Here is a 19,895-nt window from a genome sequence, read left to right as displayed (position 1 = left end):
GTGGATGACAAACCCATCTTGACTGCTGTGCTCTGCATAGGCAGCAAAGCTTGGGCACTCAGTGTGCCTATCTAAGATGAAATGGCACTTGCTGATGTTGCTCATTTGACAATGGGGAGGGGAGGGCAAATATTTGCATTCCTATAGACTAGGTCCTTGGCAAATGTCCTTGTGACCTCCCCCTCCTCCCCCTCCCCCACATCTCCCACTATTTAGAGGTGAACCTAAAACTACATTCAATCAAAAAACTAAGGCAATGCCCAGACACCAGCATACTTAATTAGACATGTGCCAGCGACGTGACGGTATATGTCAGTGATATGTTTTCTGACTCACAGATAACTTCCAGCTCCGAATCGACTTAGAAGACTTTGATAACAATCGTGTTTATGCGACATACAGCGACTTCAAACTAGGAGAAGAATCAGAGAAATATCCTTTACATCTGGGGAAATACATCGGAGGAACTGCAGGTAATATTCATTCACTCCGGATGTCTATGATATCTTAGCTCACCTCCTCCCCCTCCTGTACAAGGACTGATAACACCTCTATATGCAGTAGATAACACAGGATCCACCATTCACAATAGGTGATATCACAGCTCACCTCCTCCCTTTCCTGTACAAGGACTGATAACACCTCTATATACAGTAGATAACACAGGATCCACCATTCACAATAGGTGATGTCACACCTCACCTCCTCCTCCTCCTGTGCAAGGACTGATAACACTTCTATATACAGTAGATAACACAGGATCCACCATTCACAATAGGTGATGTCACAACTCACCTCCTACCCCTCCTGTGCAAGGACTGATAACACTTGTATATACAGTAGATAACACAGGATCCACCATTCACAATAGGCAATGTCACAGCTCACCTCCTCCTCCTCCTCTACAGTGACTAATAACACTTTTATATACAGTAGATAACACAGGATCCACCATTCACAATAGGCGATGTCACAGCTCACCTCCTCTGCCTCCTGTACAAGGACTGATAACAAATAACACAGGATCCACCATTCACAATAGCTGATGTCACACCTCACCTCCTCCTCCTCCTCCTGTGCAAGGACTGATAACACTTCTATATACAGTAGATGACACAGGATCCACCATTCACAATAGGCAATGTCACAGCTCACCTCCTCCCCCTCCTGTGCAAGGACTGATAACACTTCTATATACAGTAGATAACACAGGATCCACCATTCACAATAGGCAATGTCACATCTCACCTCCTCCTCCTCTACAGTGACTAATAACACTTCTATATACAGTAGATAACGCAGGATCCACCATTCACAATAGGTGATGTCACACCTCACCTCCTCCTCCTCCTCCTGTGCAAGGACTGATAACACTTCTATATACAGTAGATAACACAGGATCCACCATTCACAATAGGCAATGTCACAGCTCACCTCCTCCCCCTCCTGTGCAAGGACTGATAACACTTCTATATACAGTAGATAACACAGGATCCACCATTCACAATAGGCAATGTCACATCTCACCTCCTCCTCCTCTACAGTGACTAATAACACTTCTATATACAGTAGATAACGCAGGATCCACCATTCACAATAGGTGATGTCACAGCTGACCTCCTCCCCCTCCTGTGCAAGGACTGATAACACTTCTATATACAGTAGATAACACAGGATCCACCATTCACAATAGGCAATGTCACAGCTCACCTCCTCCCCCTCCTGTGCAAGGACTGATAACACTTCTATATACAGTAGATAACACAGGATCCACCATTCACAATAGGCAATGTCACAGCTCACCTCCTCCTCCTCTACAGTGACTAATAACACTTCTATATACAGTAGATAACACAGGATCCACCATTCACAATAGGTGATGTCACAGCTGACCTCCTCCCCCTCCTGTGCAAGGACTGATAACACTTCTATATACAGTAGATAACACAGGATCCACCATTCACAATAGGCAATGTCACAGCTCACCTCCTCCTCCTCTACAGTGACTAATAACACTTCTATATACAGTAGATAACACAGGATCCACCATTCACAATAGGTGATGTCACAGCTCACTTCCTCTGCCTCCTGTACAAGGACTGATAACAAATAACACAGGATCCACCATTCACAATAGCTGATGTCACACCTCACCTCCTCCTCCTCCTCCTGTGCAAGGACTGATAACACTTCTATATACAGTAGATGACACAGGATCCACCATTCACAATAGGCAATGTCACAGCTCACCTCCTCCCCCTCCTGTGCAAGGACTGATAACACTTCTATATACAGTAGATAACACAGGATCCACCATTCACAATAGGCAATGTCACATCTCACCTCCTCCTCCTCTACAGTGACTAATAACACTTCTATATACAGTAGATAACGCAGGATCCACCATTCACAATAGGTGATGTCACACCTCACCTCCTCCTCCTCCTCCTGTGCAAGGACTGATAACACTTCTATATACAGTAGATAACACAGGATCCACCATTCACAATAGGCAATGTCACAGCTCACCTCCTCCCCCTCCTGTGCAAGGACTGATAACACTTCTATATACAGTAGATAACACAGGATCCACCATTCACAATAGGCAATGTCACAGCTCACCTCCTCCTCTACAGTGACTAATAACACTTCTATATACAGTAGATAACACAGGATCCACCATTCACAATAGGTGATGTCACAGCTCACCTCCTCCCCCTCCTGTGCAAGGACTGATAACACTTCTATATACAGTAGATAACACAGGATCCACCATTCACAGTAGGCAATGTCACAGCTCACCTCCTCCCCCTCCTGTGCAAGGACTGATAACACTTCTATATACAGTAGATAACACAGGATCCACCATTCACAATAGGCGATGTCACAGCTCACCTCCTCCTCTACAGTGACTAATAACACTTCTATATACAGTAGATAACACAGGATCCACCATTCACAATAGGCAATGTCACAGCTCACCTCCTCCTCTACAGTGACTAATAACACTTCTATATACAGTAGATAACACAGGATCCACCATTCACAATAGGTGATGTCACAGCTCACCTCCTCCCCCTCCTGTGCAAGGACTGATAACACTTCTATATACAGTAGATAACACAGGATCCACCATTCACAATAGGCAATGTCACAGCTCACCTCCTCCCCCTCCTGTGCAAGGACTGATAACACTTCTATATACAGTAGATAACACAGGATCCACCATTCACAATAGGCAATGTCACATCTCACCTCCTCCTCCTCTACAGTGACTAATAACACTTCTATATACAGTAGATAACGCAGGATCCACCATTCACAATAGGTGATGTCACAGCTGACCTCCTCCCCCTCCTGTGCAAGGACTGATAACACTTCTATATACAGTAGATAACACAGGATCCACCATTCACAATAGGCAATGTCACAGCTCACCTCCTCCTCCTCTACAGTGACTAATAACACTTCTATATACAGTAGATAACACAGGATCCACCATTCACAATAGGTGATGTCACAGCTCACCTCCTCCTCCTCTACAGTGACTAATAACACTTCTATATACAGTAGATAACACAGGATCCACCATTCACAATAGGTGATGTCACAGCTCACCTCCTCCCCCTCCTGTGCAAGGACTGATAACACTTCTATATACAGTAGATAACACAGGATCCACCATTCACAGTAGGCGATGTCACAGCTCACCTCCTCACCCTCCTGTACAAGGACTGATAACAAATAACACAGGATCCACCATTCACAATGGGTGATGTCATAGCTCACCTCCTCCCCCTAACTAAAACTATTAATGTATCCTCTATTTTTCGATCTTTACACAGGGGATTCTCTGTCCTCGCACAACAACAAAAAGTTTTCCACCATCGACAATGATAATGACTCCAGTAGAAGATTCAATTGTGCCGAACTTTACACTGCCGCCTGGTGGCACACAGCTTGCTTTGATTCCTCCCTGAATGGGGAGTACCTACGAGGGGAGCACAATAAAAAGGGGGGTATCGCTTGGTCAGCCTTTAAGAAAATTGAGTATTCACTAAAGTTCTCAGAAATGAAGTTTCGGCCAGATAAAGAATCCTGAAGAAGAACACAAAAAAGTAACCGGACCCTCGTGATTCTACCGTAGACCCCAGCGGAGATCTGACCTGGCTTGGTAGAATGGCGGGAGGTCCGAGCGTCACCCATGTGGAAACTAAACACTGGTCACATTAGCAATGTAATATTAAAAACATTAGTAAACAAAACATATTGTGTAGAAATAGCGCAGAGTATTTAAGGAGGAGGTGCGGGCTTGGAAAGACGTGGCTGTTTCTATTTTTCCAGAATTGTATAGCTTTGTATAAATTAAAACCGCAATGATTGTATCTTACGTGACGTGTCCGTTATAATGTGTCACGAAATAAAAAAATACAACAAACGGTTCTCATCGGATGAGAAGTGATTGCTCCGTCGTTCCATTGTAACAGGAAATTCATCAGAAGGGAATAATGAATCTGGGTAAAAAAAGTGGAACCGTCGTTTTTATTTCATAAATCAATAGTACACATGAAAATAAATAATAAATCTCTTGAGATTTGATGTTCCTTTTGCCTGTTCTCCTGATGAAGGGAGCTGTGACTCCTGAAACGCGTCCACCTGTGCATGTTATTAAAGAAGCATTAGGGTAAGTTCACACACTGCGTTTTTGCGCGTTTTTCGGGTGCGTTTTTGGCCTCAAAACTGCATGAGTTTGCTTCCCCAGCAAAGTCTATGAGTTTTGATTCTTGCTGTCCGCACACAACTTTTTTTTAGGCTATGTGCACACGCGTTTTTGGCCTCTAAAAATGCACAAAAACGCACCCGCGTCAAAAAAACGCAGCGTGTGCACATAGCCTAAATCTCCTTCTGAATCCATCTAGTCCTTGGCGCAGATGCAAGACCCTTCCTCTATTACTCTTTGTAAGGGTAAGTTCACACAGTGCGTTTTTCGGGTGCGTTTTTGGCCTCAAAACTGCATGACTTTGCTTCCCCAGCAAAGTCTATGAGTTTTCATTTTTTCTGTCCGCACACGACTTTTTTTTTTTGGCTATGTGCACACGCTGCGTTTTTTTGACGCTGCGTTTTTGTGCGTTTTTGATCTCTGCGTTTTGCTGCGTTTTTCCAATGCATTGTATGTGGGGAAAACGCAGAAAAACGCAGGAAAGAATTGACATGTCCATTTTTTTTTTTAAGCTAAAAACCGCAGCTTTAGGCTATGTGCGCACAGTGCGTTTTTCGTGGCGTTTTTCGGGTGCGTTTTTGGGCTCAAAACTGCATGACTTTGCTTCCCCGGCAAAGTCTATGAGTTTTCATTTTTGCTGTCCGCACACAGCGTTTTTTTTAAGCTGCGTTTTTGAGCTTAAAAAAAAAAATGGACATGTCAATTCTTTCCTGCATTTTTCTGCGTTTTCCCCCCATGCAATGCATTGGAAAACCACAGAAAAACGCAGAGATCAAAAACGCAGCCAAAAACGCACCAAACCGTGGTAAAAATGCGTTTTTTTGCCGCGTTTTTTTACGCGGGTGCGTTTTTGTGCGTTTTTAGCGGCCAAAAACGCAGCGTGTGCACATAGCCTAAAAAAAAAAGTTGTGTGCGGACAGCAAAAATGAAAACTCTGGGGAAGCAAAGTCATGCAGTTTTGAGGCCAAAAACGCACCCGAAAAATGTGCAAAAACGCACTGTGTGAACTTACCCTTAAGCTGCGCTTTTGAGCTTAAAAAAAAAATGGACATGTCAATTCTTTCCTGCGTTTTTGTGCGTTTCCCCCCCATGCAATGCATTGGAAAAACGCAGAGATCAAAAACGCACCAAATCGTGGCAAAACGCATGCGTTTTTTGCCGCGGATTTTTTTTGCCACGGGTGCATTTTTGCGCATTTTTAGCGGCCAAAAACGCAGCGTGTGCTCATAGCCTTAGTCTTCGTCACCTCGTCACTAATTAGTCCCAAACCCTCCATTATCCTTGAGCTGCTAATATGTATCTAGTAATGAGTAAACACGACTCCCACTGATGTCCCCGAGGAACGCTTCTTCAGATGGTTCTCCTGGGACGTCTTCTTGTTTTGTAACCAATTACTTATGTCTTATGTTAATGTATCATTCCCACGAGGACGCGGTGATCTCAGGAGGATAATAGCTGGAGCTTTATCATTACTATTAATTAACGTTATGACCTGATGCCCCAAGAGTTTATTGTGGTGTCAAAATTTGCCGCCTAAGACAAAAGCACCCGGTATTTGCACCTTTCCATGACCCTTCGGCCAAGTCAACCAGTGCCGATCCCTCCGAAATACGTCCTTTTATATCATTTCAGAATCGAGAGGGAAGAAGGTTTCTTCTATTGTTATAGATTCCTTGGCGATTGTTACAATTTATTGCTCTTTATGATGAGATTTTTGCAGTCAGTAAAAGCTTTTCAAGTTTTGAAAAAAGTGAAAAGTTCCTAAAGTTTAATCCAAATATCACTGCAATGTGATCAGCCACCGAAATAATAGAGGGTAAGTGTCGCGGGCGGGGGGGTGCGCTCGCTAACGCTCGGGTCCGGCGCTGCTGCGGCTGCTGCTCGGTGGCTCGAGCGGTGGGCCGGATCCGAGGACTCGAGCGGCGCTCCTCGCCCGTGAGTGAAAAGGGTGGTTGGTTTGGGGGATTTAGTCTGTGACGCCACCCACGGGTCGTGGTGAAGATGGGCACCACCGCTGCTGGTGATGGGGATCCCGGGAGTGATGGTAGGGAGCATCTGGGATGTTGTTTCCCCCCTCCGTGGGTAGGGGTCGGTGGTCCCGGGGCCCGATGATGTGACGGGGAGGCAGGGTAGGTGAGGTGCAGGGTTGCAGGGACAGCGCGGCGCGGTGCCGGATGGCACGGGTGTACTCACTCAGTAAGAAAGGTACAAAGTCCTCGGTAAACCAAACGGCTGGATGGACGGGTCCCGCAGCCGGCTGCAGTGTCTCTCCCCGGACAGGTGATGGTGGCTGTCTTTCCCTGCACCTTGATGTTCTCGTTTGACTACTATGGATCCCCAACGGTACTCCGCTCCCCGGTGTATGGATGCCGGAGGAGCCCGTTTGCCCGCAGGCGCTGGCCCTTGGGTCTCTAGCCTTAGGCGGTAGCTGTATACCCTCACGGTGTGGGCGGTTACCTTCTATCGGGTCTTTGGTTGTTAGGAGGTTCCGGTCACATTCGGATCTGACTATTGTCGGCGGCTCCAAGCCTGGTCGGGGTCCAATGGCCCTGCCTGTGTGTGCTTAGCTTCACTTCGCTCCCCGGTCGGTACTGGCGGGCCGTCGCCCGACCCCGGTCCTATGGTTCCGCGTTGCTTCACCACTCCTGCAGACGGCCGCCACCGTCTGCCAACCTTGTTGTCAGTGCCTGGGCCACAAACCCAGACACCCAAGTGATCACTCCTCACACTTCAACCTCCTCTACTCAACCGTCACTTTTCCCGCCTCCAGGCCTGTGAACTCCTCGGTGGGTGGGGCCAACCGCTTGGCTCCGCCCCACCTGGTGTGGACATCAGACCCTGGAGGGAGGCAACAAGGGTTTTGTGTTTGGCTGGTGTCCCTGTCTAATGGGGGTGGGGGGGTGTGTGTGTTATCTGTGACGACCTGGCTAGTCCAGGGCGCCACATAAGAAAATAATAAGACGGAAGGTAGAAAAGGTCCATTGTATTCTCCTCCAGTGCCCATACACCAAAGACACAAATCCTGCAACTCCGTTCCCAATTACATTTATATTAGGGGGGAAAAAATATTCAAGCCTCAAAATAGAAGTCAGTAGAAAACCCCGTAACATTTCCCATCTCCGGTGATCTACTACAGATAACGCAATATTATTCACATCCAGATCTATCATGGACTCTTCCAATAAATCAACCGTCCTAATATCCAGGTGCAGAAAGCTGCAGAGCCTCACTGTTCCACAAGAGGGCTCCATAATCTCACTGCTCTTACAGTAGAGAGCTCTATAGAGTGCTCCATAGTCTCACTGCTCTTACAGTAGAGAGCTCTATAGAGTGCTCCATAGTCTCACTGCTCTTACAGTAGAGAGCTCTATAGAGTGCTCCATAGTCTCACTGCTCTTACAGTAGAGAGCTCTATAGAGTGCTCCATAGTCTCACAACTCTTACAGTAGAGAGCTCTATAGAGTGCTCCATAGTCTCACTGCTCTTACTGTAGAGAGCTCTATAGAGTGCTCCATAGTTTCACGGCTCTTACAGTAGAGAGCTCTATAGAGTGCTCCATAGTTTCACGGCTTTTGTAGTAGAGAGCTCTATAGAGTGCTCCATAGTCTCACTGCTCTTACAGTAGAGAGCTCTATAGAGTGCTCCATAGTCTCACTGCTCTTACAGTAGAGAGCTCTATAGAGTGCTCCATAGTCTCACTGCTCTTACAGTAGAGAGCTCTATAGAGTGCTCCATAGTTTCACTGCTCTTACAGTAGAGAGCTCTATAGAGTGCTCCATAGTTTCACTGCTCTTACAGTAGAGAGCTCTATAGAGTGCTCCATAGTCTCACTGCTCTTACAGTAGAGAGCTCTATAGAGTGCTCCATAGTCTCACTGCTCTTACAGTAGAGAGCACTATAGAGTGCTCCATAGTTTCACTGCTCTTACAGTAGAGAGCTCTATAGAGTGCTCCATAGTCTCACTGCTCTTACAGTAGAGAGCTCTATAGAGTGCTCCATAGTCTCACTGCTCTTACAGTAGAGAGCTCTATAGGGGGCTCCATAGTTTCACGGCTCTTACAGTAGAGAGCTCTATAGAGTGCTCCATAGTTTCACTGCTCTTACAGTAGAGAGCTCTATAGATTGCTCCATAGTTTCTCACTGCTCTTACAGTAGAGAGCTCTATAGAGTGCTCCATAGTTTCACTGCTCTTACAGTAGAGAGCTCTATAGAGTGCTCCATAGTTTCACTGCTCTTACAGTAGAGAGCTCTATAGAGTGCTCCATAGTTTCTCACTGCTCTTACAGTAGAGAGCTCTATAGAGTGCTCCATAGTTTCACTGCTCTTACAGTAGAGAGCTCTATAGAGTGCTCCATAGTTTCTCACTGCTCTTACAGTAGAGAGCTCTATAGAGTGCTCCATAGTTTCTCACTGCTCTTACAGTAGAGAGCTCTATAGAGTGCTCCATAGTCTCACTGCTCTTACAGTAGAGAGCTCTATAGAGTGCTCCATAGTCTCACTGCTCTTACAGTAGAGAGCTCTATAGAGTGCTTCATAGTCTCACTGCTCTTACAATAGAGAGCTCTATAGAGTGCTCCATAGTTTCACGGCTCTTGTAGTAGAGAGCACTATAGAGTGCTCTATAGTTTCACTGCTCTTACAGTAGAGAGCTCTATAGAGTGCTCCATAGTCTCACTGCTCTTACAGTAGAGAGCTCTATAGAGTGCTCCATAGTCTCACTGCTCTTACAGTAGAGAGCTCTATAGGGGGCTCCATAGTTTTACGGCTCTTACACTAGAGAGCTCTATAGAGTGCTCCATAGTTTCACTGCTCTTACAGTAGAGAGCTCTATAGATTGCTCCATAGTTTCTCACTGCTCTTACAGTAGAGAGCTCTATAGAGTGCTCCATAGTTTCACTGCTCTTACAGTAGAGAGCTCTATAGAGTGCTCCAAAGTTTCTCACTGCTCTTACAGTAGAGAGCTCTATAGAGTGCTCCATAGTTTCTCACTGCTCTTACAGTAGAGAGCTCTATAGAGGGCTCCATAGTTTCACGGCTTACAGTAGAGAGCACTATAGAGTGCTCCATAGTTTCACTGTTCTTACAGTAGAGAGCTCTATAGAGTGCTCCATGGTCTCACTGCTCTTACAGTAGAGAGCTCTATAGAGTGCTCCATAGTCTCACTGCTCTTAAAGTAGAGAGCTCTATAGGGGGCTCCATAGTTTCACGGCTCTTACAGTAGAGAGCTCTATAGAGTGCTCCATAGTTTCACTGCTCTTACAGTAGAGAGCTCTATAGATTCCTCCATAGTTTCTCACTGCTCTTACAGTAGAGAGCTCTATAGAGTGCTCCATAGTTTCACTGCTCTTACAGTAGAGAGCTCTATAGAGTGCTCCATAGTTTCACTGCTCTTACAGTAGAGAGCTCTATAGAGTGCTCCATAGTTTCTCACTGCTCTTACGGTAGAGAGCTCTATAGAGTGCTCCATAGTTTCACTGCTCTTACAGTAGAGAGCTCTATAGAGTGCTCCATAGTTTCTCACTGCTCTTACAGTAGAGAGCTCTATAGAGTGCTCCATAGTCTCACTGCTCTTACAGTAGAGAGCTCTATAGAGTGCTTCATAGTCTCACTGCTCTTACAGTAGAGAGCTCTATAGAGTGCTCCATAGTTTCACGGCTCTTGTAGTAGAGAGCACTATAGAGTGCTCTATAGTTTCACTGCTCTTACAGTAGAGAGCTCTATAGAGTGCTCCATAGTCTCACTGCTCTTACAGTAGAGAGCTCTATAGAGGGCTCCATAGTTTCACGGCTCTTACAGTAGAGAGCACTATAGAGTGCTCCATAGTCTCACTGCTCTTACAGTAGAGAGCTCTATAGAGTGCTCCATAGTCTCACTGCTCTTACTGTAGAGAGCTCTATAGAGTGCTCCATAGTTTCACGGCTCTTACAGTAGAGAGCTCTATAGAGTGCTCCATAGTTTAACTGCTCTTACAGTAGAGAGCTCTATAGATTGCTCCATAGTTTCTCACTGCTCTTACAGTAGAGAGCTCTATAGAGTGCTCCATAGTTTCACTGCTCTTACAGTATAGAGCTCTATAGAGTGCTCCATAGTTTCACGGCTCTTACAGTAGAGAGCTCTATAGAGTGCTCCATAGTCTCACTGCTCTTACAGTAGAGAGCTCTATAGAGTGCTCCATAGTCTCACTGCTCTTACTGTAGAGAGCTCTATAGAGTGCTCCATAGTTTCACGGCTCTTACAGTAGAGAGCTCTATAGAGTGCTCCATAGTTTAACTGCTCTTACAGTAGAGAGCTCTATAGATTGCTCCATAGTTTCTCACTGCTCTTACAGTAGAGAGCTCTATAGAGTGCTCCATAGTTTCACTGCTCTTACAGTAGAGAGCTCTATAGAGGGCTCCATAGTTTCACGGCTCTTACAGTAGAGAGCTCTATAGAGTGCTCCATAGTCTCACTGCTCTTACAGTAGAGAGCTCTATAGAGTGCTCCATAGTCTCACTGCTCTTACAGTAGAGAGCTCTATAGGGGGCTCCATAGTTTCACGGCTCTTACAGTAGAGAGCTCTATAGAGTGCTCCATAGTTTAACTGCTCTTACAGTAGAGAGCTCTATAGATTGCTCCATAGTTTCTCACTGCTCTTACAGTAGAGAGCTCTATAGAGTGCTCCATAGTTTCACTGCTCTTACAGTATAGAGCTCTATAGAGTGCTCCATAGTTTCTCACTGCTCTTACAGTAGAGAGCTCTATAGAGTGCTCCATAGTTTCTCACTGCTCTTACAGTAGAGAGCTGTATAGAGTGCTCCATAGTCTCACTGCTCTTACAGTAGAGAGCTCTATAGAGTGCTCCATAGTCTCACTGCTCTTACAGTAGAGAGCTCTATAGAGTGCTCCATAGTCTCACTGCTCTTACAGTAGAGAGCTCTATAGAGTGCTCCATAGTCTCACTGCTCTTACAGTAGAGAGCTCTATAGAGTGCTCTGTAATCTCACTGCTCTTACAGTAGAGAGCTCTATAGAGTGCTCCATAGTCTCACTGCTCTTACAGTAGAGATTTCTATAGAGTGCTCCATAGTCTCACTGCTCTTACAGTAGAGAGCACTATAGAGTGCTCCATAGTTTCATGGCTCTTACAGTAGAGAGCTCTATAGGGGGCTCCATAGTTTCACTGCTCTTACAGTAGAGAGCTCTATAGAGTGCTCCATTGTTTCGCGGCTCTTGTAGAGAGAGCACTATAGAGTGCTCCATAGTTTCACTGCTCTTACAGTAGAGAGCTCTATAGAGTGCTCCATAGTCTCACTGCTCTTACAGTAGAGAGCTCTATAGAGTGCTCCATAGTTTCACTGCTCTTACAGTAGAGAGCTCTATAGAGTGCTCCATAGTCTCACTGCTCTTACAGTAGAGAGCGCTATAGAGGGCTCCATAGTTTCACGGCTCTTACAGTAGAGAGCACTATAGAGTGCTTCATAGTCTCAAGGCTCTTACAGTAGAGCGCTCTATAGAGTGCTCCATAGTTTCACTGCTCTTACAGTAGAGAGCTCTATAGAGTGCTCCATAGTTTCACTGCTCTTACAGTAGAGAGCTCTATAGTGGGCTCCATAGTTTCATGGCTCTTACAGTAGAGAGCTCTATAGAGTGCTCCATAATCTCACTGCTCTTACAGTAGAGAGCTCTATAGAGTGCTCCATAGTCTCACTGCTCTTACAGTAGAGAGCTCTATAGAGTGCTCCATAGTCTCACTGCTCTTACAGTAGAGAGCTCTATAGAGTGCTCCAAAGTCTCACTGCTCTTACAGTAGAGAGCACTATAGAGTGCTCCATAGTTTCACGGCTCTTACAGTAGAGAGCTCTATAGAGTGCTCCATAGTTTCACGGCTCTTACAGTAGAGAGCTCTATAGAGTGCTCCATAGTTTCACGGCTCTTACAGTAGAGAGCTCTATAGAGTGCTCCATAGTCTCACTGCTCTTACTGTAGAGAGCACTATAGAGTGCTTCATAGTCTCACTGCTCTTAAGCTAGGGTCACACGTAGCGACGCAGCAGCGATGACGACGACGACCTGACCTTATCAGGATCGCTGCTGCGTCGTTACATGGTCACTGGTGAGCTGTCAAACAGGCAGATCTCACCAGCGACCAGCCCCCAGGCAGGGAGCCAGCGCTAAGCGGTGTGCGCTTGGTAACTAAGGTAAATATCGGGTAACCACGCAAAGCCCTTCGCTGGTTACCCGATATTTACCTTGGTTACCAGCGCACACCGCTTAGCGCTGGCTCCCTGCACTCCTAGCCAGACTCCTTTGCTTATTTACCCGATGTGTACTCTGGCTACGCGTGCAGGGAGCAGGGAGCCGGCACTGGCAGCCTGAGAGTGGCGGACGCTGGTAACTAAGGTAAATATCGGGTAACCAAGCAAAGCCCTTCGCTGGTTACCCGATATTTACCTTGGTTACCAGCGCACACCGCTTAGCGCTGGCTCCCTGCACTCCTAGCCAGACTCCTTTGCTTATTTACCCGATGTGTACTCTGGCTACGCGTGCAGGGAGCAGGGAGCCGGCACTGGCAGCCTGAGAGTGGCGGACGCTGGTAACTAAGGTAAATATTGGGTAACCAGCGAAGCGCTTCACTTGGTTACCCGATGTTTACCTTGGTTACAGCTTACCGCAGCTGCCAGACGCCGGCTCCTGCTCCCTGCTCGCTTCAGTTCGACGCTCTCTCGCTGTCACACACAGCGATGTGTGCTTCACAGCGGGAGAGCGACGAACAAAAAATGAAGCAGGACATTCAGCAACGACCGGCGACCTCACAGCAGGGGCCAGCTCGTTGCTGGATGTCACACACAGCGACAGCGACGGAACGACGCGGCTACGTCACAGAAAATGGTGACTTAGCAGCGACATCGTTGTCGCCGTCGCTGTGTGTGACACCACCTTTACAGTAGAGTGCTCTAGAGTCACTGCTCCAACAGATTAGAGCTTCATAGTCTCATCTGTTTTACAGTAAACTTCTCCATAGCCTCACAGTAGACAGCTACATATTGTCCCTGAGCTTATGATAGAGAGGTCTATGCTAACAGTATCCTAGGACAGAGAGCTCCATAGTCTCCTTGCTCTTATCCTAGAGAGCTCTATAATATCTTTGCACTTACAGTAGAGAGCTCTATAGTCTCCTTGCTCTTACAGTAGAGAGCTCTATAGTCTCCTTGCTCTTACAGTAGAGAGATCTATAGTCTCCTTGCTCTTACAGTAGAGAGCTCTATAGTCTCCATGCTCTTACAGTAGAGAGCTCCATAGTCTCCTTGCTCTTACAGTAGAGAGCTCTATAGTCTCCATGCTCTTACTGTAAAGAGCCCTATAGTCTCTTTGTTCTTACAGTAGAGAGCTCTATAGTCTCTTTGCTCTTACAGTAGAGAGCTCTATAGTCTCCTTGCTCTTACAGTAAAGAGCCCTATAGTCTCTTTGTTCTTACAGTAGAGAGCTCTATAGTCTTCTTTCCCTTACAGTAGAGTGCTCTATAGTCTCCTTGTCTTACAGTAGAGAGCTCTATAATTTCCTTGTCGTACAGTAGAGAGCTCTATAGTCTCATTGTCTTACAGTAGAGAGCTCTATAGTCTCCTTGTCTTACAGTAGAGCACTCTATAGTCTCCTTGTCTTACAGTAGGGAGCTCTATAGTCTCCTTGTCTTACAGTAGAGAGCTCTATAATCTCCTTGTCTTACAGTAGAGAGCTCTATAGTCTCCTTGTCTTACAGTAGAGAGCTCTATAGTCTCCTTGTCTTACAGTAGAGCACTCTATAGTCTCCTTGTCTTACAGTAGAGAGCTCTATAGTCTCCTTGTCTTACAGTAGAGAGCTCTATAGTCTCCTTGTCTTACAGTAGAGAGCTCTATAGTCTCCTTGTCTTACAGTAGAGAGCTCTATAATCTCCTTGTCTTACAGTAGAGAGCTCTATAGTCTCATTGTCTTACAGTAGAGAGCTCTATAATCTCCTTGTCTTACAGTAGAGAGCTCTATAGTCTCCTTGTCTTACAGTAGAGAGCTCTATAGTCTCCTTGTCTCACAGTAGAGAGGTCTATAATCTCCTTGTCTTACAGTAGAGAGCTCTATAGTCTCTTTGTTTTACAGTAGTGTTCTACAATGTCTACTTGCTCTCACAGTAAAGAGCTCTATAGTCTTTTCGTTCCTACAGTAGAGAGCTCTATAGTCTCCTTGCTCTTACAGTAGAAAGCCCTTTAGTCTCCTTGCTCTAACAGTAGAGAACTCTATAGTCTCCCTGTTCTTACAGTAGAGTGCTCTGTAGCCTTTTTGTTCTTACAGTAGAAAGCCCTTTAGTCTCCTTGCTCTTACAGTAGAAAGCCCTTTAGTCTCCTTGCTCTTACAGTAGAAAGCCCTTTAGTCTCCTTGCTCTAACAGTAGAGAACTCTATAGTCTCCCTGTTCTTACAGTAGAGAGCTCTGTAGCCTTTTTGTTCTTACAGTAGAGAGCTCTATAGTCTCCTTGCCCTTACAGTAGAGTGCTCTATAGTCTCCTTGCTCTAACAGTAGAGCGCTCTATAGTCTCCCTGTTCTTACAGTAGAGAGCTCTATAGCCTTTTCATTCTTACAGTAGAGAGCTCTATAGTCTCCTTGCTCTTACAGTAGAGAGGTCTGTAGTTTCCTTGCTCTTACAGTAGAGAGCTCTATAGTCTCCTTGCTCTTACAGTAGAGAGCTCTATAGTCTCCTTGCTCTTACAGTAGAGAGCTCTATAGTCTCCTTGCTCTTACAGTAGAGAGGTCTGTAGTCTCCTTGCTCTTACAGTAGAGAGCTCTATAGTCTCCTTGTCTTACAGTAGAGAGCTCTATAGTCTCCTTGTCTTACAGTAGAGAGCTCTATAGTCTCCTTGTCTTACAGTAGAGAGCTCTATAGTCTTCTTTCCCTTACAGTAGAGTGTTCTAGTCTCCTTGCTCTTAAGGTAGAGTCCTCTATAATTTCCTTGCTCTGAGAATAGAGTGGTCTATAGTCACCTTGCCCTTACTGCAGAGAGCTCTATAGTTTTCTTGCTCTTAAGGTAGAGAGCTCTATAGTCTTCTTACTCTTACAGCAGAGATCTCCATAGTCTCCTTGCCCTTACACTGGAGAGCTCTATAGTCTCCTTGCTCTTACAGTAGAGCGCTCTAGTCTCCTTGCTCTTACAGTAGATAGCTCTATAGTCTCCTTGCTCTTACAGCAGAGATCTCCATAGTCTCCTTGCCCTTACACTGGAGAGCTCTATAGTCTCCTTGCTCTTACAGTAGAGAGCTCTATAGTCTCCTTGCTCTTACAGTAGAGAGCTCTATAGTCTCCTTGCTCTTATAGTAGAGCGCTCTAAAGTCTTCCCGTTCTTACAGTAGAGAGCTCTGTAGCCTTTTCATTCTTACAGTTGAGATCTCCATAGTCTCCTTGCCCTTACACTGGAGAGCTCTATAGTCTCCTTGCTCTTACAGTAGAGAGCTCCATAGTCTCCTTACTCTTACAGTAGAGAGCTCTATAGTCTCCTTGCTCTTACAGTAGAGAGCTCTATAGTCTTCTTGCTCTTACAGTAGAGTGCTCTATAGTCTCCTTGCTCTTACAGTAGAGAGCTCTGTAGTCTCCTTGCTCTTACAGTAGAGAGCTCTGTAGTCTCCTTGCTCTTACAGTAGAGAGCTCTATAGTCTCCTTGCTCTTACAGTAGAGAGCTCTATAGTCTTCTTGCTCTTACAGTAGAGTGCTCTATAGTCTCCTTGCTCTTACAGTAGAGAGCTCTGTAGTCTCCTTGCTCTTACAGTAGAGAGCTCTGTAGTCTCCTTGCTCTTACAGTAGAGAGCTCTATAGTCTCCTTGCTCTTACAGTAGAGAGCTCTATAGTCTCCTTGCTCTTACAGTAGAGAGCTCTATAGTCTCCTTGCTCTTACAGTAGAGAGCTCTATAGTCTCCTTGCTCTTACAGTACAGAGCTCTATAGTCTCCCTGTTTTTACAGTAGAGAGCTCTATAGTCTCCCTGTTCTTACCGTAGAGAGCTCTATAGTCTCCCTGTTCTTACAGTAGAGAGCTCTGTAGCCTTTTCATTCTTACAGTAGAGAGCTCCATAGTCTCCTTGCTCTTACAGTAGAGAGCTCTATAGTCTCCTTGCTCTTACAGTAGAGAGCTCTGTAGTCTCCTTGCTCTTACAGTAGAGAGCTCCATAGTCTCCTTGCTCTTACAGTAGAGAGCTCTATAGTCTCCTTGCTCTTACAGTAGAGAGCTCTATAGTCTCCTTGCTCTTACAGTAGAGAGCTCTATAGTCTCCCTGTTCTTACAGTAGAGAGCTCTATAGTCTCTTTGTTTTACAGTAGAGAGCGCTATAGTCTCCCTGTTCTTACAGTAGAGAGCTCTATAGTCTCCCTGTTCTTACAGTAGAGAGCGCTATAGTCTCCCTGTTCTTACAGTAGAGAGCTCTATAGTCTCTTTGCTCTTACAGTAGAGAGCTCTATAGTCTCCTTGCTCTTACAGTAGAGAGCTCTATAGTCTCCTTGCTCTTACAGTAGAGAGCTCTATAGTCTCCCTGTTCTTACAGTAGAGAGCTCTATAGTCTCCCTGTTCTTACAGTAGAGAGCTCTATAGTCTCCTTGCTCTTACAGTAGAGCGCTCTATAGTCTCCTTGCTCTTACAGTAGAGAGCTCTATAGTCTCCTTGCTCTTACAGTAGAGAGCTCTATAGTCTCCTTGCTCTTACAGTAGAGAGCTCTATAGTCTCCCTGTTCTTACAGTAGAGAGCTCTATAGTCTCCCTGTTCTTACAGTAGAGCGCTCTATAGTCTCCTTGCTCTTACAGTAGAGCGCTCTATAGTCTCCCTGTTCTTACAGTAGAGAGCTCTGTAGCCTTTTCATTCTTACAGTAGAGAGCTCTATAGTCTCCTTGCTCTTACAGTAGAGCGCTCTATAGTCTCCTTGCTCTTACAGTAGAGAGCTCTATAGTCTCCTTGCTCTTACAGTAGAGCGCTCTATAGTCTCCATGCTCTTACAGTAGAGAGCTCTATAGTCTCCTTGCTCTTACAGTAGAGAGCTCTATAGTCTCCTTGCTCTTACAGTAGAGAGCTCTATAGTCTCCCTGTTCTTACAGTAGAGAGCTCTATAGTCTCCCTGTTCTTACAGTAGAGCGCTCTATAGTCTCCTTGCTCTTACAGTAGAGCGCTCTATAGTCTCCCTGTTCTTACAGTAGAGAGCTCTGTAGCCTTTTCATTCTTACAGTAGAGAGCTCTATAGTCTCCTTGCTCTTACAGTAGAGAGCTCTATAGTCTCCTTGCTCTTACAGTAGAGCGCTCTAGTCTCCTTGCTCTTACAGTAGAGAGCTCTATAGTCTCCTTGCTCTTACAGTAGAGCGCTCTATTGTCTCCTTGCTCTTACAGTAGAGAGCTCTATAGTCTCCTTGCTCTTACAGTAGAGAGCTCTATAGTCTCTTTGTTTTACGGTAGAGAGCTCTATAGTCTCCTTGCTCTTACAGTAGAGTGCTCTATAGTCTCCTTGCTCTTACAGTAGAGAGCTCTATAGTCTCCCTGTTCTTACAGTAGAGAGCTCTATAGTCTCCATGTTCTTACAGTAGAGAGCTCTGTAGCCTTTTTGTTCTTACAGTAGAGTGCTCTATAGTCTCCTTGTTCTTACAGTAGAGAGCTCTATAGCCTTTTCATTCTTACAGTAGAGAGCTCTGTAGTCTCCTTGCTCTTACAGTAGAGAGCTCTATAGTCTCCTTGCTCTTACAGTAGAGAGCTCTATAGTCTCCTTGCTCTTACAGTAGAGAGCTCTATAGTCTCTTGCTCATACAGTAGAGAGCTCTATAGTCTCCTTGCTCTTACAGTAGAGAGCTCTATAGTCTCCTTGCTCTTACAGTAGAGAGCTCTATAGTCTCTTGCTCATACAGTAGAGAGCTCTATAGTCTCCTTGCTCTTACAGTAGAGAGCTCTATAGTCTCTTGCTCATACAGTAGAGAGCTCTATAGTCTCCTTGCTCTTACAGTAGAGAGCTCTATAGTCTTCTTGCTCTTACAGTAGAGAGCTCTATAGTCTCCTTGCTCTTACAGTAGAGAGCTCTATAGTCTCCTTGCTCTTACAGTAGAGAGCTCTATAGTCTCCTTGCTCTTACAGTAGAGAGCTCTATAGTCTCCTTGCTCTTACAGTAGAGAGCTCTATAGTCTCCCTGCTCTTACAGTAGAGAGCTCTATAGTCTCCATGCTCTTACAGTAGAGAGCTCTATAGTCTCCCTGTTCTTACAGTAGAGAGCTCTATAGTCTCCTTGCTCTTACAGTAGAGAGCTCTATAGTCTCCTTGCTCTTACAGTAGAGAGCTCTATAGTCTCCTTGCTCTTACAGTAGAGAGCTCTATAGTCTCCTTGTCTTACAGTAGAGAGCTCTATAATCTCCTTGTCTTACAGTAGAGAGCTCTATAGTCTCATTGTCTTACAGTAGAGAGCTCTATAATCTCCTTGTCTTACAGTAGAGAGCTCTATAGTCTCCTTGTCTTACAGTAGAGAGCTCTATAGTCTCCTTGTCTCACAGTAGAGAGGTCTATAATCTCCTTGTCTTACAGTAGAGAGCTCTATAGTCTCTTTGTTTTACAGTAGTGTTCTACAATGTCTACTTGCTCTCACAGTAAAGAGCTCTATAGTCTTTTCGTTCCTACAGTAGAGAGCTCTATAGTCTCCTTGCTCTTACAGTAGAAAGCCCTTTAGTCTCCTTGCTCTAACAGTAGAGAACTCTATAGTCTCCCTGTTCTTACAGTAGAGTGCTCTGTAGCCTTTTTGTTCTTACAGTAGAAAGCCCTTTAGTCTCCTTGCTCTTACAGTAGAAAGCCCTTTAGTCTCCTTGCTCTTACAGTAGAAAGCCCTTTAGTCTCCTTGCTCTAACAGTAGAGAACTCTATAGTCTCCCTGTTCTTACAGTAGAGAGCTCTGTAGCCTTTTTGTTCTTACAGTAGAGAGCTCTATAGTCTCCTTGCCCTTACAGTAGAGTGCTCTATAGTCTCCTTGCTCTAACAGTAGAGCGCTCTATAGTCTCCCTGTTCTTACAGTAGAGAGCTCTATAGCCTTTTCATTCTTACAGTAGAGAGCTCTATAGTCTCCTTGCTCTTACAGTAGAGAGGTCTGTAGTTTCCTTGCTCTTACAGTAGAGAGCTCTATAGTCTCCTTGCTCTTACAGTAGAGAGCTCTATAGTCTCCTTGCTCTTACAGTAG

The 19,895-nt window shown here is 45.3% G+C and overlaps 1 protein-coding gene across 4 annotated transcripts in view; it reads left to right on the top strand.

Annotated features, from left to right (window-relative positions):
• Positions 1-4,483, top strand: part of LOC142251627 (ficolin-1-like) — a 293,970-nt gene extending 289,487 nt beyond the window's left edge. For 3 of the 4 annotated variants that reach the window (XM_075324597.1, XM_075324598.1, XM_075324599.1), the window contains exons 10-11: positions 339-473; positions 3,846-4,483. In XM_075324597.1, the coding sequence (XP_075180712.1) occupies positions 339-473; positions 3,846-4,102 (392 nt within the window). In that variant the 3' untranslated portion in view covers positions 4,103-4,483. The remainder of the gene's footprint in view (positions 1-338; positions 474-3,845) is intronic. The other variant, XM_075324600.1, reaches the window with a different exon arrangement.
• Positions 4,484-19,895: the final 15,412 nt, after the last annotated feature.

Source organism: Anomaloglossus baeobatrachus, chromosome 9 (assembly GCF_048569485.1).
Source record: "Anomaloglossus baeobatrachus isolate aAnoBae1 chromosome 9, aAnoBae1.hap1, whole genome shotgun sequence".
NCBI classification, from domain to species: domain Eukaryota; kingdom Metazoa; phylum Chordata; class Amphibia; order Anura; family Aromobatidae; genus Anomaloglossus; species Anomaloglossus baeobatrachus.
Note: the sequence above shows the minus strand (reverse complement) of the source record. Positions and strands in the feature narration are given on the sequence as shown.